Source organism: Podarcis bocagei, assembly GCF_964188305.1.
Source record: "Podarcis bocagei genome assembly, chromosome: 3".
In the NCBI taxonomy this organism is placed as follows: Eukaryota; Metazoa; Chordata; class Lepidosauria; order Squamata; family Lacertidae; genus Podarcis; species Podarcis bocagei.
In genome coordinates this window covers 83,555,306-83,576,253 of record NC_138127.1, presented here as the reverse complement: position 1 = coordinate 83,576,253, position 20,948 = coordinate 83,555,306, and the positions used below count along the sequence as shown (strand labels likewise).

The 20,948-nt window shown below is 42.3% G+C and overlaps 1 protein-coding gene across 1 annotated transcript in view; it reads left to right on the top strand.

The window, feature by feature from the left end:
* Positions 1–19,457, top strand: part of PROX1 (prospero homeobox 1) — a 71,091-nt gene extending 51,634 nt beyond the window's left edge. Inside the window, exon 6 of the mRNA XM_081186001.1 lies at positions 17,623–19,457. Within this exon, the coding sequence (XP_081042127.1) occupies positions 17,623–17,811 (189 nt within the window). The 3' untranslated portion in view covers positions 17,812–19,457. The remainder of the gene's footprint in view (positions 1–17,622) is intronic.
* The last annotated feature ends 1,491 nt before the right edge of the window (positions 19,458–20,948 follow it).

Below are 20,948 nucleotides of genomic sequence, written 5' to 3'. Positions count from 1 at the left end.
CGTGAGCAGCTTTCACCAACCAGAGACCTCTGATCTCCAATCCACAAGAGATCTGAGCTTTTCTGTTTGGCAGGACAGCATGTTGCCCACCAGGTGAACATGAATAAAGATGGACCCGTAAACTCTCTGCTGTTAAAAACAAAACGAAAAAGAGGTCTCCTGTTAAAGCGATAAAATCTCAAACCCTGAGCTCTTGAAATTGGTTTGCTGAGAATTGTGATTTGAGAGCAAGTGTGAGAAGCTTCCCAGGCTAACAATTCTACTTTTATATAAAACTGCTAAGCAAACGAATTGTGGCCAGTCTTATCATATTTAAAGTATGTTTGTCCAGCTTTGTAGTAGGAACAAGCAGACTGTTTGAAGGCCACATAGCTTTCAAACCTTGGTTGCGACACGTTAGCCCCATTTTGAAACCATCTTTATCTGGCCGAGAAAACTAAAATCTGTTTGACCAACTAGCTCTCGGGCCAGTTTATCTTGTAATATGCCTTTAGCTCACAGAGCTTATTGATTTCCTTAAATTAATGTTTACAGAATGCTGCTGAATTTTACTCAATGGGACATTGTTCTTTTGAAGCTTTGTAAAATATGAGACAGAGTGTTATTGCTCTTAGTTCTTGTGCTAAGACTGATGAAACATTCCGGGTTTGTTTTTTCAAAGAAAGGCTAGCCTTGAACTATAGCTGTTTCCTACAAGTGTGTTTACCCTGGGTAGATTTGTAATGCAGCACAGCATTAGGCTACACAGTTGTATACTTTGCTTAGTTTTGCTGTTTCTAGAGATTTTCTAACACAGCTCTAAAAATGCTAAAACAAATCATGGTTTGTCAACATGAGCCTTGAGCTTGCACACTTTCTTTGGCAGGTGAGAGTATGAAATTTTAAGCTTCTCAGTGATATCTGGTGTTAGTAAAAATCAACGGACTTAAATTCATTTGTTTGTTACTCTGAATATTGAATGGATATCATTCTCTAATCCTGATCTGTTGTAAACCACAGTTCCCAGTTTCATCCCAACTCAGGAAAGTGTGGTTTCCACAAACCATAAGAGCTTAAGACAGTTTCTGTGAGATAAACTGAAAGGCCCATTTAGTCCAGCATTCTGTTTCTAACAGTGGGTAACCAACTAGCCTCCAGAAGCCCACAAGTTGAGAAGTCCACAAGTTGGATAACAAACCAGGAACCTTATATGTGAAGGGGAGACGGGCGTGCATGTTTGAGGGTTGTGCACAAAACAACAAACTATTTAACATTTCTGCTTCCTCTTGCATAATGTGTTGATCTCATGATGAAACTTTGTGGTGTTCAAGGTGTAGGTACCAAAGATTGTGATAGCAAGACCTATTCAATCAGTTGGACTTCTAGGTGAACAGTTTATATTATCAGCACAATGGACAAATCCTTTTCTAGACTGTGATAGTGAACGGTTGAATTTCCATGACAGAAATCTTTTTACATGCCATGAACAGTGCTAAACTGAACCCTTCTCCCTGATATGTTTTGGATTTTAAGGGATTTTGTTTTGTTATTTTCAAATACAGAGGAATATTTACATTCTGCCAATGTCAATGTTTGTGGTTTGAAATTATTTTGTCCAGCTGCAAGGAGAAACCTCTGGCTCTCCTGATGTTGTTGAACTCCACCTCCCATCAGCTCCAGTCAGGGATGATGCGAGTTGTAATCCAGCAACATCCAGAAGGCCATGGGATCCCCATCCCTGCTATACAGGGAAGGCACTTGAACTTGATGTTGCTAATGAAATCAACTGGTCCTTTGATGCAGGCCTTGCGAACATCCCTGGATGCTCTACCTCAAAAAAAGATAGTTTATTTCTGGTTAAAAGTATACAAAGATACAACTGAAATGATCACAGCAGGTTATTTAGGGAGACTAATTTAAAATGTTGATTGGTTTAGGGGGTTGGTTTTTTAAAGTATAGAACAAAGCAATTGATTCAGATGAGAAGAAAACGAGATGTAGGCTAAGTATTAGGAAGAGCATGTATTTCACTGTCTCGCTGAAACCAACAGGGCTTACAAGCTCTTAACAGTTCAGCTTGGTTTAGCAGAGGAACAAATCATCTAGAAAGGGGGTAGAATTTCCTTTCCAGAAGGTTGTCACAATAAGGCTTGACATGCATCTGTGCAGGTTTCTTTTTAAGTAAAGTATGTTCTGCCTCAGGGCAGAGGGTTAGACAAGGTAATCCACTGATTCCTTTCCAACTCTGTGATAATATGGGGAAAACAGAGAAATTCTTTAAAAGATTTCTCAGATGGCCGTCCATCATGAGGGCTGCATTCATTGAGGAGCAACCTGCCTAGGACCATATGCTGGGAGCCAGAGGGAGTCAGAGTCAGTGGGAGGTGGGTGTAGGGAGAGCTGAAACTGAATAGGCCACCCTTTGTCTCTCTCTCTCTCTCTGCCACCCCATTCTCCATTTTCCCATACTTGCCACCTGCACGATATTAGACTGAAGGCTGCATCCTTGGGCTGCAGGTTGCCTGCCTCCATTCTATATGCTGCTGAGGCAGAGAACTGGGTTTTATTTTAAGAGTCAATTTTACATTTGACACTTAAGTTTTGAACGTCTGCTCAGTTTGGAACAACTGAGCTAAAGGAGTTTGGGGTGAGGGAGCAACTAAACTATTTTTAGTTTGCATCACGCTCTGTCTCCAAGGATCTCGGGAAGCTCTTGTGGGGTTTCTCCTACTGTATCTTCACAACAGCTTTGTGAAGCAGACTTGGCTAAGAAATGGCCACTTGGTCATGCAGCCTCATGTGTAGGGATTTGAACCTAGGTCTCCTTAGACCAAATCCACTACAGTGGTACCTCGGGTTAAGTACTTAATTCGTTCCGGGGGTCCATTCTTAACCTGAAACTGTTCTTAACCTGAAGTACCACTTTAGCTAATGGGGCCTCCTGCTGCTGCCGCGCCACCGGAGCACGATTTCTATTCTCAACCTGAAGCAAAGTTCTTAACCTGAAGCACTATTTCTGGGTTAGCAGAGTCTGTAACCTGAAGTGTATGTAACCTGAAGCGTATGTAATCTGAGGTACGACTGTACAGCATGCTGGATCTCTGAAATAATTGAAATACATTCTGTGGGCTGCTACTGGATCATTTTAGCTGGAAATGCCAGACATGGAACCTGGGGCCTTCTGCTATTGGCTATAGCCCTTCAACTGAGGCTCTTCCTCTATTCTTTCCATCTTTGCCAGTGACAAATCTTGTACAGCAAGTGGGATGCTTTGAGCCGATAATGAAGTTATCTTCTCTGCACTTTGGAAAAATGGAAGCATTAGGTCTGTGCAAATAAGAAGATGTGCAGCAAGGAAGAAAGCACTTCTTCACACATATGGACTTATTCCAACAGGAAGCGTTGATGGCCACCAACATGGATGGCTTTCAAAAAAGATTAGACAAATTCATGGAGGATAAGGCTACCAGTGGCTATGAGTCATGATAGCTATGTTCTACCTCCATAGTCAGAAGCAGAAACGCTTCTGGATACCACCTGATGGAGATGGCAGGAGGAAAGAGTGCTTTTATGCTCAGCTTTTACTTAAGGGTTTCCCCCGGGCATCCGGTTGGCCACTGTGAGAACAGGATACTGGACTAGATGGGCCATTGGCCTGATCCTGCAGGCTCCTCTTAAGAAACGATGTTAGGTCATGAGAAAGGATAGAACAATGAGCGCAACGAGTGCGACTGCTGAAAAGTAAATGACTATTTCTAAAGGGGGAACTATATTTGAATTGTCCAAATCGGGGCAGGAATGAAAATGGCTTCAGCTCAGGCCTATGAGATGGGTTCTAAGAGCCTATTTCTCCACTGTGCAATGGAGTTTTGCACAAGGTGGCATGTTCATCTCATCTTGCTGCTTGAAAGGGACCACCATGCAGGATTCTTCCGGCAAACTTTTTTTAAAAAAAAAACTAAAAAAAAACCTTGCTGGATTTGTGGTAGCCGCAGAATGCATCCCATAATGATGGATCCCTTAAGATTTCAGTCCTTCTGAGGGGATTCCTCTGGAACGCGATTGCAAATAACTGCTTGCATTTAGTTTTTGAAGTGCCAATAAATGGGAATTCCTTTTACGTGGGGCTATGTGGTCACACTGTTTCTTTAAAGCCACGCGGTTCAGCGGGGCAATGAAGAGATTATCTGATAACTGAAGTTCAGGGATTTCAATTCAGTTATTTCTGCTGTGCAGATTTTGTAGTGCCTAAGCGCACACGCATTCAGGAGAGACCATTCACAGCCCCCATCCCTTCGGATAGGAATCCATTACCACTTCAGCGGTAAGAAGGAGGGGGGCACAAGACAAGACACTTTGAAGCTGAACCGCAGACCAATTAAACTGGCAAACTTGATTTTAAGCTCACCTAATCCCATGCATGGCCTAAATCATCTTAAATCGGAAGACCTTGATTTAGCGGGTTTCTGAATCAGGCTGTTAGGCTTCTAGTTGCATGTAAGCGAGGGCATAGCTCCCCAGGATGTTTATGAGCAGAGAAAAATCTCCCCCTTTTCTTGACAATACGCTTGGAAGGAGAAAAGGGGTCCCTCCTCCTGCCTCTTTACCTAACACTCGGGGTTGCTTAAGCTTCCAAGTTTATCTGTTTTAAGTCCACTCTGTCTGTAGTGCAAGTCCCCAGCTTGTGTCACTGCTGTCGGGAGATAGATCTCTCTCCTTGATCAATATTTGCTCAACAAACAGCAGGGATAGGAGAGTTTGTTTAGAAGAATCATGTGCACACAAGGGTGAATGAATGCTCGGTAAAAAGTACTTCAGCTGTTTGCCTCTTTTCCTGTGCCTCCCCCCCCCCCCTAACGCACAGGCTTCTCTCTTCGTTTCATACCACCCCAGTGTGACTTCACTAAGGTGGTCGGTACTAAAACAGTTTTAATAACCCTCACTGGAGAGGAGCCTGCGTATAATGGCTTGTGTTGAGAAGAGTAGCCAAGACACTGAGCTATAAACAGGGAAGCTCCCAGTTTGAATCCTGCCTTGGTCATAAAGGGCAGATTCACAGCACATTCAACACACATTTAAAACACATGGCTTCCCCCCCCCCAAGGAATCCTGGGAACTGTAGTTCCCCCCTCACAATTACCAGCACCCTCAACAAACCACATTTCACAGAGTTATTTGGGGGAAGCCATGTGCTTTTAAATGTATGGTGTGGATCTGCCCAAAATCACTAGGCCCTTCTGTATGCTTCTCTCTCTTTTCAGCCGCAGCCCGAGAGACTTACCTCACAGGGTTGTTGTGTCAAGATTACAATAGATGGTGCCTTGGAAGCACTTTTGATACTTGGAAGTGCTCAGCAGATATTCGGTTATTTTATTATTCAATTATTTTGAGAACATCAACACTTACCTCTGTCACCCCTTGATGTGCAGATTTTGAGTTTAATAATACCAACTTATCCTACATGGTTCTCGCTAAAATTTACTGGGGCATGGTAGTTTAAAAATACTTTATACATGTTAAATTATTATTCTTAAAAATTAAGTATTTATATTTGAAGGAATGCCCGTTTCCCAGTATTCAAATTTCACTTTCTGGAAACCAGCAACTCATGATGCCTGGCTAAAATAAAATAAAATAATGTCTAATTTGTTATTATTTATGGTGAGGACAACCATATTCATGTATGTGGAGGCTGTGTATGAAATTGTGCTGGTCATATCTCTGCAGGGTGTCTTAAATGACCTTGCAAATATATAGAGATATAGTCTGGGTTTTGTCCTTTAGAAAAAGATTCTCCAAGGACTCCCATTGATACCTCACACAAACCTTTCTAAAGGACCGGGTGTGTTACTAAGGAAAATGGCTTCCCTAGTTGTGGACCTGGCTTAAACCTTTCCAGCCCCAACATGGCACCTAGACACATGTGCTTCTATGCAAACAGAGGTCACTTCCCAGTAAATGCATTTAAAATGAAGGTGCAACTCCCCTAAATACAGCTGTATCTAATTGCACTATATTTCTTCCATTTTTAAAATAAATTCATTTGCGAAAACACTCTCACACATTCCGAATTAATACTGTGAAACTCAGCCACTCCAACAGGAAAACATTGACCCCCCAAAGGGACTTGCTTCTAAATAAACATATATAGGATTGGACTGTTAGGCTACAATCCTGTACCTCTCACCTGGGAAGGAAGCCTGGGTGGGACTTGCATTTGAGAAGATTTATGTAGCCTTAGACTGTGAAATGTTGCCTATTTTAGAAAATAAACAAATAAACCGCTTAAATTAAAGAAAGCCAGCCCTCTAAGCAGCATACATAAAAACCACATTATCTAGATCTTTTTAAATCTAAAGAGCTGCACTCAAAAGTTAAGGACGGAAAAGAGCAGCTCTTTATTATCTACTCCAAAACAATTGAAGTGGCCACATGCAATTAGCTTTAAGGCATCCAAGTCTAGTTTTGCGTTTGTGTGTGCTTTTTTATTTTGTGAATCAGAGTTGTAAAAGCCATCTGAAATATTCATGCAGAATTGTCTGAGAAGCAGTTTCTGTTTTATTTACTGCACACTAGAACAGCCACAGTGGATTAGTTTGACAATACCCGTAACAAAAGCACAACAGCTGATGCGTGTGATGTTAGGAGGTGACAAAACAGTTAAAGTATGCTGCTGGCTACAGGCAAGCAGTCAGCAGATGCAGACAAAAGGGTTTGTGACAAGAATAACTCTCTCTCCAAGGCGAGCAGTCAAGAGTATCCAAAATACCAATACCCTTTTCTCCTTGACATTGTCTTCTTACAGTCAGCATTTTATTGCCCTTTTATAGTCAAAAAAACAAAATGCAGTTCCCCAGGAGATCAGTTTTGACATGACGACGATCTTCATATCACCCTGACTTTTCCTTTCTTCTGGGTTTAATGACAATTAAATCTAGAGGGCAGCGCTAGTGGTGGTGGTGGTGAGTTTGAAAGTGCAGTGGGAAGGTCTCCTGCTCAAGCAGTCCTCAGAATGCACAGGCACTGCACAATGGCACACTTTCTGTTCCTTTCAGCAGAGGCTGCACACCACAACTTGTCCATAAAAGAGTGACATGTGGGTTTAAAAGAAAAATTGTGGGGGGAAGCATGGTAATAATCTTAAGGAGGCAAGCTCCACCGTTTAAGTGATAAAGCATGTTAACTTCGTGAAACAAGTTCATTCTCCATAAAATCACAAAATTGCAAGCATCTTGGGGCACCAGTGAAAAGACAATAAAGGCATGAGTGCCTAAAAATAGGCACAGCATCAGCCCCCTTTCACAAAAAGGAAAAGCTTTGTTTGACAGTGAAAAAGTTTTAAGGGACTGAGTAATGATTCCCTGTACAAGCTGATGTTTCTTTCAGGAGAGTGTGAAAAATCAGTTTCCAGAAGGGGGAAACAAGTGGGGAGCCGGGTGGAGAGGAGAGAGGAGGAAGGAAAGAAGGAAAGAAGGAAAGAAGGAAAGAAGGAAAGAAAGAAAGAAAGAAAGAAAGAAAGAAAGAAAGAAAGAAAGAAAGAAAGAAAGAAAAAGAGAGAGAGAGAAGGCGAGGCTGTCTTCCCTCTAACCTTTGTAATTCCCCTTCTATTCTCTATGACATTCATTCAGCTGCCAAGCATGTTTGGCAAAGGCTTGAGCCAGCCAGCACACTTCCAGTGACCGCTAACCTTGGTATGTCCTGACACTTATGATGAGTATCTGCAGGACACAGAAGGCAGGCAGGCTGCTATGTCAGGCTTTTATTATGTACTGCAGAGGCTGGGGACAGTCAGTTTAATAAAACAAATCATCCTTGAAGGTAAAGCAACTGGGAAGAGGAGAAGGAGGGGGGCAGAGGGGGAGGAGGGGGGGAGAAAGTCTTTGCTGCACAGGCAAAAAATAAAAATAAAGAAATAACAAGAAAACAACTGTCGGCAGTGAAGGCTCAGTGCCAGCCTGTGGAACATCATAAGCACACACACACACCCCAAACTCTCACCCTGTGTGCCCTAATTTCAAGTAGGAGACACTGTTTATTTTTTGGCAAACCAGGGAAATGTAACCCTTTGCTGCTTGATTCATTGTGGGTTCCCCATGTTGAGTATGATGTCAGTGAAATTCTGTGCCAGTCTACACTCTTTGTTCCAAACCTGGTGACTTAAAACGGAAATTCTACTTCAGTTCGATAAATTTAGCAGCGCAGCCACTGGATAAGTGTCTGAGCACATCAAATTGTTGAAGTGAAACCCTTTTTTCCCTCTGGAAAAAAAGGCATTCAGCACATATTTGAAAACTTTTCCTTACAGCGGCTCCAAAGCCCTGTGAGGTTTAAGAGACAGATTGGCTCGAAAAGTTACATTTTGTTAGGAAAAGAAGAACAAGGTAGCTTCAGGCTGATTCATGCAACTAGTTTTAGGAAAAATGAAAATTACACGTTTTCATGATTTTTGACGTTTCTTTATCATTTTTATTTGGCAGCTTATATTCCGCTTCTCTTCGTGAAGCAAATTCAAAGCAGCTCACACAATATAATATATAAAAACAAGTGTAATATCATATACATGTCTGATACTGTTTTGTTTTTGGTCAGAATGCTTAACACAATGTGATGAGCGGGTCTTGTGAAGCCTCTGGCAAAGTGTTCAGGGAGACAACCTAAGACAGTTTCAAATAGTGCAATGAATTTTATACAGGATGTGGCAAGTCAGATTTTGGACAGACTCTCATATCTTAAAGACTAATTGATAACTTTATAAGAAAGTAAAGGTAAAGGTAAAGGGACCCCTGACCATTAGGTCCAGTCATGGCCGACTCTGGGGTTGCGGCACTCATCTCGCTTTACTGGCTGAGGAAGCCGGCGTACAGCTTCCGGGTCATGTGGCCAGCATGACCAAGCCGCTTCTGGCAAACCAGAGCAGCACATGGAAACACCGTTTACCTTCCCACCAGAGTGGTACCTATTTATCTACTTGCACTTTGACGTGCTTTCGAACTGCTAGGTTGGCAGGAGCAGGGACTGAGCAACGGGAGCTCACCCCGTCGCGGGTATTCGAACTGCCGACCTTCTGATCGGCAAAGTCCTAGGCTCTGTGGTTTAACCCACAGCGCCACCCTCGTCCCTTTTATAAGAAAGTAAGAAACGCTTTACTCCTGTTTGTTTGGTTCCATGTAAGGTTGGAAAGAGAAGCTCCATAGCTCATTGGTGGAACATCTGCTTTATATGCAGAAGGTCCCAGGATTAATCCTCAGCCTCTGGACTGAGAGATACTCCTCCCTGCAGTCCTAGGAGAGTGGACAATATGAAGCAATATTGAGTGGACAAAATGAAGCAATATGAACCACTGGCCTGACCAGCAGAAGGCAGCTTTCTAAATTCCTACTCTCCCCCTTTTATTAGCAAGTGTTTTCACTCATTTGTGTGTCGTTTCAATTGGTTTGCTCTCTGATTGCCTCCATGCACACCCCTTGAGGTATGCCATAAGATGACTGACAAGTAGGGATTAAGAGAGCCAGTTTCTCTGCCTTGTAGCAGTGGAGTAGACTGTGTGGCACGTAGTCTGAGAGCCCTAGTATTCCGTATCAAAATGGTAGAGTCAGATGGGCTTTTTATCCAGCTGCAGATGCAAGCAAGTAGGCCTAACCAATAGCCTTATAGGAAATGGCAGGTTCCCATTGTACAGCAAACGGTATATCCAGACTGTACAATGGAATATGGCTACTCCAAGTATTATTATTAAGCATTTCTATAGAACACGTGTGTGTTCAAAGCACTTCACTTGCATTAACTTGTTGTAAGCTTGCCTGTAACCCTGTAATGTTGATTAGCACTGTTATCTCCATGTTGGCTATTAGGTGGTCTAAGGAAGTGAGAGAGTGTTTCTACCCCACCCTTCCTTGTAGAAGCAAAGGGCAGCCTAACAATAGAAAAATAAAACAGCAATATCAGTATTTATAATTTAAAAAACATATCAAATCCTATGGTGCTATCTTGCAGCAGCAGAGCACTATACCAGAATTGCACTCAGTCCAAAGGTCTGGGTAAATAGAAATGTCAGCTGCCTACCCACAATGCTGTACCAACTCCCATGTCAGGGTGTACCTCTACATTGATTCTGCACATGGAAGTCTAGTTATGCATACAAATCTGGCTTCCTGGATTGTGTTTCCATTGCTGGTTGACATTTCTACCCAAACCATCCATGTGGGGGGTTTTTTGGATGGCGGAGGGGAAAAAAACACTCAGCATTTAAATAATGCTCATGAGCTGGGATGAGGAACTGGTGGCCCTCCAGATTTGGTTGGACTTCAACAGCCAGCATGAACCATGGTCAGGGACGATGGGACGTCATCCAATGATACGCAGAAGGCCACAGATTTCCCCTTAAGAGGGTTCAAAGCACTTCATTTTATGAGATGCAGCTCCTGTAATAAACGAACAAGTAAGCAGGGCCTTTACTAGGCAACCCATCTCCTCCCTCCTCGTGAGAAAATAGTGCATCTTAAGTGGGACTTGGATGATTTGTAAGACTGGATGATAGGCAATTGCTGAACCAGCTCATAGGTTCACAGATAACCATTACCAGTGCACACTGGCCAGGATGCTCCATCTTTCGCTTATTCAACACTCCCTAAATAGTCAGTAGTTTTTCACCAGTACTTTCACTGCTGGTTTCTCTGCCATGTTGTAGACATATATAGCCATTTGTCCCTGGGATCTGCTGGTTACGTGGAGCAATGTGAGGCTTCTTTTCTGAGACAACCGTGTCTAAGTCTGAAGTCCACCACCTAGCTCCCCCTCTCAGCATTGTCTTTCCTCCTGGCGAATGTCAAGTATTATTACTTGATTGACTGCAGCCACCTGATGCTAGGAAAATGTTCTGGGTTCATACTAGGGATTGTTGTTGAGTCTATAAAAAGAAATCTGGACGGGGGTCTTATTTGTCACTGAGGCATTGTTTCTGCAGATGTTTCTGCTGGAGAGATGTTCAATCAGTTAGGTGTAAAGACGTACTTAGTAGGTCATCATCACTTAGGGTCAGGCAAAAGCTACCCCCAGACATACGCAATTAGCACAGCTGACTGCTTAATTGCCCACTTGGAGAGAGAAAAATCTATCTAGCCACCCATCCATTTAAACAATTAGATGCTTTGCCTCAGAATGTGCAGTTCTCTTAAGAAAATATTGTACTCTTTGTGATAGGGAATGGGGGGGTCAGCTACGACTAAGGTGGGAGGAGTGCTTAATTTCAAAAGATAGTCTCTCAGGCTCAAAACAAGCCTGGGAGCTGCGTCTCCTGACCTGGAAATTTTGACTTACTGGTTGTGGTTAGTCAGTGGTGAGGGAAAGGCATTCTGCATAGGCCCAGAAGCTCTTTTTTGTTAAAAAGAAATAGCAAAATCCATCTAATTCACATGGTATGGAAAACAGGTCGCAGAGCTTAGCTCTGCTGAGCCCTGGCTCAAGCTAAACCCTGGCTATTAGGATAATATGCAACACAAAGGAATAAGCTAAGGCTCCCTGGCATGAAGAAGCAAGCTGGATGGACAATAAAAATAGACCAGGTCTGGAATGGCTGGAGACTGTTGTAAACCTTTGGAAACGTAGGGTAGGCAGCCACTTGTTTTGCATATGTTTCCTCAGAATGAAGGAGGGGAATTTGTAAGGAACTCAGCATTTGGTGTATTTACCTATAAAAGCTGTTACTGCTTGATATTTTCTCAAGCTATTTGAAGTCCCAAGGTACCTCCCTATCTCCCATATATGCATCATATTTTTCAGTCAACTCTGACGTTGTCCTTTCTGCTTTTTATCTGATTTTATTTACAGCAGGAGTGGGGAATAGTTTTCAGCCCCAGGACCATATTCCCTATGGGGCACCCTTCCACTGGCAGGCAGGGCGAAAGGCAAAAGTGGCCGCAGCAATGAATGTAAAATTTATCTTTGCACAGTAGGTTAGTTTTATACACACACACACACACACACACACACACACACACACACACACACACACCTACCTCTCTGTCTTCCATCCAGGCAAGCAGGAGGCGTTACCAGAGTTCAAGGACACTTTCTACCCAGGCAAAAGTACTCCGGGAACATCTGAAGCAAGGCCAGGGAGAGTGAGTGTGTGGCTGGGGAGAATCTCATGAGGCTTGGAGGGTCACATTTGTGTGTTTTTCCCACTTTTTTATTTTAAAGTAATATTTATTGAAGTTTTAAAGACAATAAAAAGTTTCAAAGTTTAAACATTAAAAAAAATAAGAACAAAGAATAACCCTAATAAAAGAAAAAAGAACTACAAAGGTACAAAAACAAAACACATAAAAAATGCAAAATAGAATACAGTTAACAAAAAAAGAAGAAAAAACACCAATATTTTCATATCTTGTACTTCATTTACTAGTTTCCTGACCTCCTCACACCTCCCTTTTTGTATTCCAGTTCAGATATTAAATTCAGCAAGTCCTTACCCTCTATCATTTGTCCTTGCTCAACGTCTTAACCTATTATAGATATGTATTTTCCACCATTATCAATCCATATTTACATATTCTTATTAATCTTTTTACCAATGCCGCTTATTTTCAATCCAACATCCCTTTAACATTCAATAATTTTACAGTATTTCTGCAAGTAGTCTTTAAATTTCTTCCAATCTTCTTCCACCACCTCTTCTCCCTGATCTCGAATTCTGCCAGTCATTTCTGCCAGTTCCATGTAGTCCATTACCTTCATCTGCCATTCTTCCAGTGTGGGTAAATCTTGTGTCTTCCAATACTTTGCAATCAATATTCTTGCTGCTGTTGTTGCATACATAAAAAAAATTCTGTCCTTCTTTGGCACCAATTGGCCAACTATGCCCATGAGGAAGGCCTCTGGTTTCTTCAGAAAGGTATATTTAAATACCTTTTTCATTTCATTATAGATCATTTCCCAGAAAGCCTTAATCTTTGGGCACGTCCACCAAAGTTGAAAGAATGTACCTTCGGTCTCTTTACATTTCCAACATTTATTATCGGGCAAATGATAGATTGGAGGGTCACATTTGGCCCCAGACCTGTTCTTTTTACAGCACTGTGTTGTTCTTTTAGAGATGAAGCAACTCAAGCTGCATAGATGAATCTAAAGCTGGGAGTCCCGTAGCAGTCATGAAATCGGGCATCTGATTCTTTCGTGTCGTATGAGTTACTTTGAATTTCATCTGGAGCTTGAAGCTCTTCATCTGTTTCATAGAGAAGCTGTAGGAGCTCTTAATCATCTGCTATAATTGAATAATTTGGGGTCATCTCCAAACCTGGCTACCTTACTGTTCACCTCTCATCAAGTTAACAGTGAGAGTCCGCAGACCCTTGAAGGGCCCTGCTGTTTACACTTCACATAGCATCCATTTATTCCTGCCCTCTGTTTCCTACTGTTCTAGCAGTTCCTGTAAGCAGCAGTGGCCAGCATGCAGGGGAGAGGTGGTGCTTACCTGACCTCCTGACAGCTGAGCTGCTGCTGCTTACCAGGAGGGAGAGGGGCAAGGCGGCAGGGAGGCTGGCACAGTGAAAACCCTCCAGCAGAGTCAATCCAGCCCTACTGTCAGTGCGTTTGCATCATGCTGACCTCCCCACTGCCTTAGCTCTCCCCTTCTCCCTCCTGGCAAGCACTAGTGACTTGGCTTTTAGGAATTAAAGTGAGCATTGCCACCCACAACACCTTCCACTATAGACTTTATGTAGCCCTGTACCCAATCACTATCACATTTGTTGGTTTGTCACATCCTCTGAATAACCTCTAGCAAACTATTCCTGGCATCATTTGAATGGATTAATGAATAAAATCTGAATTTTAAATTTGCTTACAAAAAATGGTGTGTGTGCATGCGTGGGGGTGTGCGCACTGAAATATCAAAGTTCTTTAGGAACACTTGGGCAAGTGTTATTTGGCTCTGCAACCTTTGTCACTTCTCTTTCCCATTGTTCCCCTCCAACACGTTCAGTGAAAGTTATTGCAAAGAATCCATTCAGCTTTTCTTCCTTTAGAGCTCTCTCTCTCTTTTTTTAACACACATTTGTTCTGTAGGAGTTTTCCTTTGAAATGCCCTGAGACCTGTAGGTTTGGACGCTATGTAAATTCAACAAACAAACTAAATAGGAGTTCCACATATGCTCTGGAATGATGTCCCACTTCTGTGATACTGGTTTGCTTGTTCATTTGCTTGTCTAGCATGACCTTCTCCAAGCTACCACATGCTTCAGACTGCGATTCACATCAGCCCAAGCCTTTATGGCCAGTGGGTTGATGAGAGTTGCAGTCTAGCAACTTCAGGATGGGCACAGGTTGTGGAAGGCTACTGGCAAAGGACTGGGTGCAACAAAGAGCTGTAAGACTCATCACCACACCACAATCCCTGCCAATCAAGACTAGACATTGATGGGCTGGCTTAGTGTAAGGCGGTTTCATACCGCATATGGGGAAGCACCATCACAGCTCAGTGCTAGAGCATCTACTATACCTTGTGTGCAGAAGGTGCCAAGTTCGATCTCTGTTATCTCCAGTTAGAAAATAACCCTGCCTGAAAACCTAGAGAACCACTACCAGTTTGTGTCACCAGTGTTCTTCAACCCTAGGTCCCTGCCCTGATGTTGTTAGACAACATCATCCCATCATCCATGACCATTGACTAGATTGGCTAGGGATTGTGGGAGTTGTAGACCATCAGTATCTGAGGACCCAAGGTTGAAAATCACTGGTGTAGACAACATTGAACTAGATAGACCAACAGTCCATCTCCGTATAAGGCAGCTTCTTGGAACTGGGATGGGGAATTTGTGACCTCCATTTGTTCGACTCCAACTCCCACCAGCCGCAGCCAGAATGGCCAGTAGTTAGGGGTCATGGGAGTTGTAGTTCATCCACATTTGGAGACCACATCTTCTCCATCCCTGCCATAGTAAGTTCCCTTGCCTTTTTATGCCACCCTTGACTCCATTTCTTTTTTTATGAGGGCACTTAAGTTCTCTTTTCTAATCTGTAGCACAACTCTGAAGGGGGAAATGTCTGTTGTTTTTGAATACTTAACCAAACCTACAGAAAAATATTTGACTTTATTTATCAAATATTTGTTATCTTTCCATAACATTTGGCAAATACCTCCCACCCTCCCCAAACTCCCAGCCCTCCATAATCAGATTTGGACAATAACAAGAGCTGTCGTTTTCAAGGGAAGGATTCCTAGAACTATACAGCCTCTGATTATGGACCCCTGCAAACACCAGCACCAAATAGTTAGTGCATTTAGTGTTTATATGACTAAAGAGTCAAACACAGTGGTGTGTTGTCGAACTATTTTTCCCTAGAAAAGACAGACATTTTTTTCAATCCTGAATATTGAATGCCCCCCCCCCCGTCTCTCTTTGCATATCACGCCTTCAGTATTATGAGTCAATATGCCATTTGCAAATGACACTCAGTGTTTGGGTCCAAATTCCACCCTCTAGCGCATGCAAGCGACTCCCACTGACTTCAGCAGCAGCTGATCACATGTCTGCCTCATGGCAAAACCTGGCTCCTAGATCACTGCTGTGTCATCTGCTACAACGGGCAAGAAAGCTTTCAGCGCTTTGTTACAGGAGGAGACGTTTAAGGTCTTCTGTATGAAGTGTGAAGAAGGTGAATGAACTCCTTTAAGAGGAGAGGGTTTTATTAGCCGGATCTGAAATTACAGATAGTCAGTGGTCCATGTCTTCAGGAAAGTTGTTTGAATGGGTTATGCCCCAAAATGCATAGAACAATGCTTGAGCTGAACATAAAAAGTTGGCTTAATCAGGTCAAACTATCCATCTGGCTCATCGACCAGATGACACACCGGCCTGGCAATTGTTTATGCCCCCACCAACCACGCAAGATCTCACCAATTTTGACTAAAGGAAATAAATCTAGATTAGACGCTGATCTAGGGTGGACACAGAGAGGTTTAAGCACCCTAATGAGGATGCAAGTTGTCCCCTCCCAGATGTGTCATCTGCTGAGCAGGGAGGGACAGTACAGTGGTACCTTGGGGTAAGTACTTAATTCATTCCGGAGGTCCGTTCTTAACCTGAAACTGTTCTTAACCTGAAGCACCACTTTAGCTAATGGGGCCTCCTGCTGCCGCCGCAGCATGATTTCTGTTCTCATCCTGAAGCAAAGTTCTTAACCCAAGGTACTATTTTGGGATAGCGGAGTCTGTAACCTGAAGTGTCTGTAACCTGAAGCGTATGTAACCCGAGGTACCACTGTAATCCCCTTCCTCAGCTCTTTTGCACAGACTATCATCAGAGGAGGGGCAGGGGGCGGGAGCTGTGTGCCTTTGGTCACTCCCACTGCTGGCATGTGCAGTCCCAGGTCTTCAGAAGCTCTGCTGACAAGGGTTGCATTGTGAGCGGCCACCCGCATGGGATGGGCATGACGAAGTGGGCTTGAATCTGCAATAAATAATACCGTAAGAGTTTCCTGCGGGGAGTAAGCTCCATGCAACTCGACAGCGCCACAGCCGCTTGGCTGCATAGATTCAACTTGCAAAACAAATGAATGAAAAGGAGATGATTTAGAGGAAGTTGCCTTCATGACAAGGGCACTTGTCTCCAGCCCACAGTTGCAGAAGATGCTGGAAGCTGCCCGTCCATGTGCAATGATTTCCAATTTGCCAGATAGACTGGGTTGCCATTTAGAAACCTAATGGGTCAGAAAGAACCTGGGTCCATGGTCACAACACAGACACACACCCAAAGCATAAGGGTGTGTTTTTATCTGAACACTCATGTTGAAGGGGGGCTGTAATGTCTGAGTGCAAGGAAATGTTATGGGAGCACAACAAACAAAGCACCTTCTCAGCCAGGCCAATTGAAGGGGGCTTTACTAGGTGCTCCTAGATACCCTTACTTCTTTGTTGGGCTTTCAGAACTAGCTGGGACCAGAATAACAATAACAATATTTATTTATTTGTACCCATCTGACTATGTTGCCCTAGCCATTCTGGGCAGCTTCCAAATAATATATAGAAAAACAATCACAACAGAACACAACAGAACATCACACATTAAAAGAGTCCCGATACATGGCTGCCTTCAGACGTCTATGGAAGGTCGTATAATTATTTATCTCTCTGCCATCTGATGGGAGGGCGTTCCAGAGGGCAAATAATGAAAAAATATTAATAGAGTATGCTGGAATTAAGAGGCAATGTTCTTTTCAGCACATGCTAAATTCTCAGAGAAAAGAGGAAGAAACACATCAATATTTGGGAAAAAAGCCCCTGCAGATCTTCAATAGCTGTGTATTATTGCTCTTTGTATTTTTTATTTTTTTTACTCTTTCCATTGCCTTCCTCTGCTAATTATATCTTATAAATCCAGCACCCACTAAACCCAGATGTTCATATTTTAATACCTACATTCTGTGGTTCAACTTTGCAAAGCTAGCTAACACATGTTTTAAAAGTTATTACTATTGTACTATATATAACAGCCTTGCCTAAGAGAATAGAGGCCTGCCGCATTTAGAAAATGCAGGTGCTATGTAAGCTCCCTTTTGAAAGCAAGAACTTAGCTCAGTTTCCTTTGAAGACCCAGAGACTTGAAACTGAAAACTTTTATTAATGCCATTGTCTCCTTGTATCAGCAGGTTCCAGAGAGATTCCTGGAAGTGGCTCAGATCACATTACGAGAGTTTTTCAATGCCATTATCGCAGGCAAAGATGTTGATCCTTCCTGGAAGAAGGCCATATACAAGGTCATCTGTAAGCTGGACAGTGAAGTTCCTGAGATTTTCAAATCCCCAAACTGCCTCCAAGAGCTTCTCCATGAGTAGAGATTTCAACCACTATTTATGAATGTATAAAAAATTAGCAGACCCAATTTTTGATGCCCATGTTGTGCATGTGAGTGTGTGTGTGTACGTGTGTCTATATTAATTTCATATATATATATATATATATATATATATATATATATATATATATGGAATCAGATAAGAATCCACCATGAGTATTTTTATTTGATAAGTAACAAGTTGATAATTATTTTAACTCGCAAGTTTTGTTTTACTTTTGCCCATGATTTTTAATATTTGGAAGGGGAAACAATTGGGTTACTTTTCTTTTTCAGGGAGAAGAATGTTTTGAAGTGTGTGCAAGCCTGTTTTAGTAAGTTTAGGGCATTACATTTTGCTACAAAGTGGCATTTTGTCTTAGACAAATGTCGCATCGCAATCCTACAATGATGTTTTCTTCGTTTGTACGAAGCTCGCGGCTCTAGGGAGGCATTTTACAAGCGTAGAGCTTTCTAAATTTTAGCTCAACTGTTCATTGAAGGCGGTAGATTTTTTGTGTTATAGTTTAGAAGACATATAAACAACCATTTCAGTTACTTAGACGTCAAAAGCAGTATCTATCCACACCAGTCTTCATGCTTTTCTCTTACAAGAACAACATATGCCCCCCCAAATCATTTTGCCCCATTTTCCAGTGCCCCTAGGTGCTGCTGTAGCCATGTGCATCTTCTGCCACATACCCTATTGCAATGTTCTTCAACCTTCTGTCCCCAGATAGTGTAAGGTCATAAAACCATAGAATTGGAAGGGACAACATTCATCATTGGACAACAGTTCTCATCAGCCACAGCCATTAGCCAATGGTTAGGGAAGATGGGAGTTGTAGTCCAACAACATCTGGAGACTCAAGATTGAAGAAAACTGCTCTACTGCAGTGATTTCCCCACCTTGCCCATCCCTTCAGTAAGGTTGGGAATGGCGATGAAGAGTTTCTGTGAACCCACTGCAGGCCTGAAAAGGCTCGATTTTGGATTGGACCAAGATTCCAGCAAGGTTCGGGTCCAAACAGATTAGGGAGATGGAGCTAGAACCCCAAATTCCAGTGCCGAGAGTTTCGCTCACTTTTGGGCTTTGCTCCCACCACTGTTCACCTAAATCTTGCCACCATCTTGCATTTCAAACAAAGCAATACTGCACAAAACATAAAGTAAATTAAGGCAAGGGGTTTTTGTGTTATCGAAGAGGCTATACACAGCATTCTAGGAGTGATTTTAAGTGTCATAATAATACTGTTCAGCTTATAAAAGCAGTAGTATTTCACTCTCCGTAGAGTAAAAAACAAAAACAAACTCTTGCATGGCTCTCAGCCATAGCTGAGCATTTTTAAGTCCCATTATTTCACCAGTAAATATTGTGGTAACTCTCTCCTGTGGGAATCGGTGTGCCTTTAAGGTTACAATCCTATGCACACATACTCGGGGAGGTATGTGCCATGGAACCTAGAACTTACTTCTGAATAGATGTTGTTAGGATTAATCCGCTTTATTAAGGTGTCCTTTCCCTTTACCACACTGAACAGTCAGGTTTCCCCCACATCCTGGGAGCCATCTTTATCAAAATACGTTCCTCTGTCCCAACCAGACCCTCGAGTGGTGTATATATTTGATATTTCACATTTTTACCTGAAAAGCGAAAGCTGGCACAGAGACATTTAAGACATTTTTGTTTAAAGGAATAAACACAGCACAATACACAGAGAGAACACAACTCTAGCAAAAATGGGCTATTCCAAGTTTCATTGAACCCAGCGGGAACTTAAGTGGTTAACGGTGCTTTCTCACTTCCTTGGAGTTGAGCAGGCTTCAGTGCCTCTGGGTTTGTAGCCTATAAATCATGGAGAAACTTTATCCCTGTCTTTTGGGCTAGGGAAGCAGAAGCTAGCCACTTTTATTATTTCCTCAATCGTAAGTGATTCATTAACACGGAAGTAAACCTGATCAAACCACTTCTCTTCTACAACAAAAGTAAGCGGCATAAAATAAAAAAGAGCGTAGTGCTTACCAGAATGGGGCTTACCAGTGCTTTTCTGTCACTTCTCATCAAGAGAACTTTCCCCTTTTTACCACCACCTTGCGTTGAAGAGCCACATGGATCAATTCGAGTCCTGGCTGCAGACAAATATGATTTCAGCAAGTACCCAAGGCCAAACAAGACATGATTCTTCCTTGTAATGCCAAATGGAAATGGCCACCATATACACATTCCTGCCCCTCTGTAACATCTACTGTACATCGCTGTATGCAGCCCATAATGTTCTATGCTTGTCCACCTGCATGGGGCAGGAAGATACCACAATAGCCAATTGTGATGAAGTTCTGCTTTATGTTGTTGCTGTGAGGAGATAGACACATGGCGGCCATTTTCAGCGCCGAGTGGATAAAAAATTATGGGTCTGAATATAAGCCGTCCCCAAATCTAGCCACTCCCTATATGGATTTGTTAAATCACGGTATCTCTAGCTATAAGAGCACAATCGTAGACTGTATTCAGGTTTTATACAAGCCAGATTTTGGGGGGGGGGCAGGAGAGCGTGGCCTATATTCAGACCACTACAGCACTTAGTAGATCTAGTTGGCCTTGATTTTTGACATTTACTGAAACAGAATTCATATTTTAAAGCAGCCGCAGATGGAATTTCTCCACAAGGTGACCAAAATAAGTTTACCTTAGAGTGGAAAATTAGTAATAGGAGTTGAATGAATACAACTGCAGTGAATTGATAAAATAACCAGCTTTTTTCTTAAAAGCTCGCTGTTAGTTTTAAATGCTTTCTTCAGTGGTCTCCTTTTTTCTTTGGGCATTTTTGCAAAGGTGTAGTGTCTAGTAATGTTTTCTTATATTCTATGGCACTATGTATTTGTCGTTTCTCTGTTGTCTTTTGTACAGATGCAGTAAGAATTTATTGTTACCTGGGCTAGCAGTTTTCCTTATACACCCCTTACTGGCAATTTGATACAGATTTGATACCAGTTAGCCAAGGTATCTTTTTTATAGCTTAGCAATTTAATTTTTTTAAAAGGACCCTACCTTTTACTCCATTTCTTGAACTTCGTTGTTGTTTTTTCTTATTAAACAATTGTCTTTTGAGTTTGAAGAGTGAAAGTTTACCCCACGCA